At 49.6% G+C, this 2,375-nt stretch overlaps 1 protein-coding gene across 1 annotated transcript; it reads left to right on the top strand.

Moving 5' to 3' along the window:
• The first annotated feature begins 205 nt into the window (after positions 1–205).
• On the top strand, positions 206–1,777 carry LOC126395268 (alpha-2B adrenergic receptor). The gene has a single exon (XM_050052601.1). The coding sequence runs from the start codon at positions 206–208 to the stop codon at positions 1,775–1,777; it is 1,572 nt and encodes a 523-aa protein (XP_049908558.1).
• Positions 1,778–2,375: the final 598 nt, after the last annotated feature.

The raw sequence follows: 2,375 nt of genomic DNA, 5'->3' as shown, positions 1-2,375 counted from the left end.
ACATGCAAACAACATGGATTATACTCATATCTTGACCGTCATGTGTGTCTCTCTCTTGTAGATCACATGGCTTCACCTTGACCGACAACCATCCGGCCCCTCAGTCTCTCCTCTAACTGGAAAAAAAAATCCAGTGTCTCAATGGTTCACCACAGAAACACCCTGTCACCGTCTCTCACTTTGTAAGTTTCCCCCCGTCACCACCATGGCAGCTACTCCAGACGCCCCCTGCCTGTCGGAGCTCGGCGGTCTCCCCAACAGGAACATCAGCCTCGTCTCCGGGTCCCGCCCCTGCAACCGGAGCACCGCCAGGACCTCACCTTACACCCCGCAAGCCACCGCAGCTTTTGCCATCGCAATCACCTTCATGATGATCCTCACCATCGTTGGGAACATCCTGGTCATCATCGCCGTCCTTACGTCCCGATCCCTGAGGGGGGCTCAGAACCTCTTCCTGGTGTCGCTGGCTGCAGCAGATATTTTAGTGGCCACCCTTATTATCCCCTTCTCGTTGGCCAACGAGCTGCAGGGCTACTGGGCGTTCAGCTCCATTTGGTGTGAGATCTACCTGGCGCTGGATGTTCTCTTCTGCACCTCCTCCATTGTGCACCTGTGCGCTATCGCACTGGATCGCTACCTGTCAATCTCTCGGCCCGTGTCCTACGGCGCCAAACGTACTCCAACACGAATCAAGGCGGCCATTATCGTAGTCTGGCTGATCTCTGCTGTCATCTCTTTCCCTCCTCTTCTCACGCTGGACAAGAGCGAGGGAGGTGAAGAGGTGTGTGAGCTAAACAACGAACGCTGGTATATTCTCTACTCCACCATTGGCTCTTTCTTCGCCCCCTGTGTGATAATGATCCTGGTGTATGTGAGGATTTATCAGATCGCTAAGCAGCATACACGCTGCCCGCCTGGACAGAAACATAAAGCAGCAGCAGGAGGAAATGCCAATGTGGGAACTAATGAGCCTCCGGCGAAGTTATCCGAGCAGTCACAACAGAACGGGGATCAAGTAGGTACGCCGGCCAGCCAACAAGAAAAAGTCCTGACCAAAATGTCTGGCTCTGATTCCACCCCGTCATCACTTCAAAAACTGCCTGAGAAAACCACAAGCCAGGACACTCAGCACCACCCTGCTAATTCCAGTGCAGCTCCGATCCAAAAATCCACCTCCTCCCCCTCAATTCCCCAACGTGACAGCCAAATCCTCTCAGCTGTTCCTAACAAAGAGTCCCAGACGCATCCTGACAAAGGGGGGGAAGCGCAACACGACAACTCGTCCAGCTCTGGCTCTGAAATGGACGAGGATGGCGTTCACAGCAAACACGAGACGAACAAGACTGGCGAGCAAACTTTGGGATCATCCCAAAATAAAGGGTTCAAAGTTCAGATGCTGAACCTGGCGTGCAGATACAAAAACACGGTGGCCACAGTATCTGGCACCAAACTGGTACCTGAGGAGACACCTAAGACTCAGGGGACGCCCACATCCCGCCGCAAAGCCATGGTGAACAGGGAGAAGAGGTTCACCTTCGTGTTGGCTGTCGTGATGGGAGTGTTTGTGATCTGCTGGTTCCCCTTCTTCTTCTCTTACTCTCTTCAGGCGGTGTGCCCCGAGACTTGCAGCATCCCAAACCCCTTATTTAAGTTCTTCTTTTGGATTGGCTACTGCAACTCCTGCCTCAACCCGGTCATTTACACCATCTTCAACAACGATTTCAGGAAGGCCTTCAAGAGGATACTGTGCAGGGACACAAAGGGTACGTTCTTCTAGAAAGAAAAGTGTTGTTGTGTTTTGAACTGCTGGCGGACACAAAGACAGTTTATCTGAACAATTTATTTATTTCTGTTTTTGACCGGGATTGACCTTCTTCAGAATCGACATAAACACTTGTACATTAGGAGGAAATTGCGTCCATTGTCTCTTCGCCTTGTTTGTCTGAATGCTGTTGGCTGAGTCACAGCAGCACCAACAAAGAGGGAGATTTCAGAAAGCCACAGTCAAGTGGCCGAAACAATTATCTTTAATGTTATTTAAGAATACGCTGTAATTGTATATTCAATTACTCTGAAGAAGAATGATTTGATTATATTTTGAAACGGAAGTCAAGAGGATACAGGGTCTGTGTTCAGTAATTTAAAGTACAAATGATGTGTTTTTGTGTGAGTGTGTGTGCATGGGAGTAGAGGAGGGTTGCCTAAGGGTCTTACTGGAAGAGAACAAATATCACTAAGTGTCCTTTATCGGAGATAAAATGGGCACTCAAAGAACACAAGATCAGGGAAAATGTGAGCATCCTTCCTCTCTGTGCCTATTCCCTTCACTGTTTTCCTTCTGCTTCTTCCTCCATGTAAAGCTGTAACTTTGTCAT

Source organism: Epinephelus moara, chromosome 9, assembly GCF_006386435.1.
Source record: "Epinephelus moara isolate mb chromosome 9, YSFRI_EMoa_1.0, whole genome shotgun sequence".
NCBI classification, from domain to species: Eukaryota; Metazoa; Chordata; class Actinopteri; order Perciformes; family Serranidae; genus Epinephelus; species Epinephelus moara.
The sequence above is the reverse complement of the archived record's forward strand: the minus strand, read 5'-3'. Positions and strand labels throughout refer to the sequence as shown.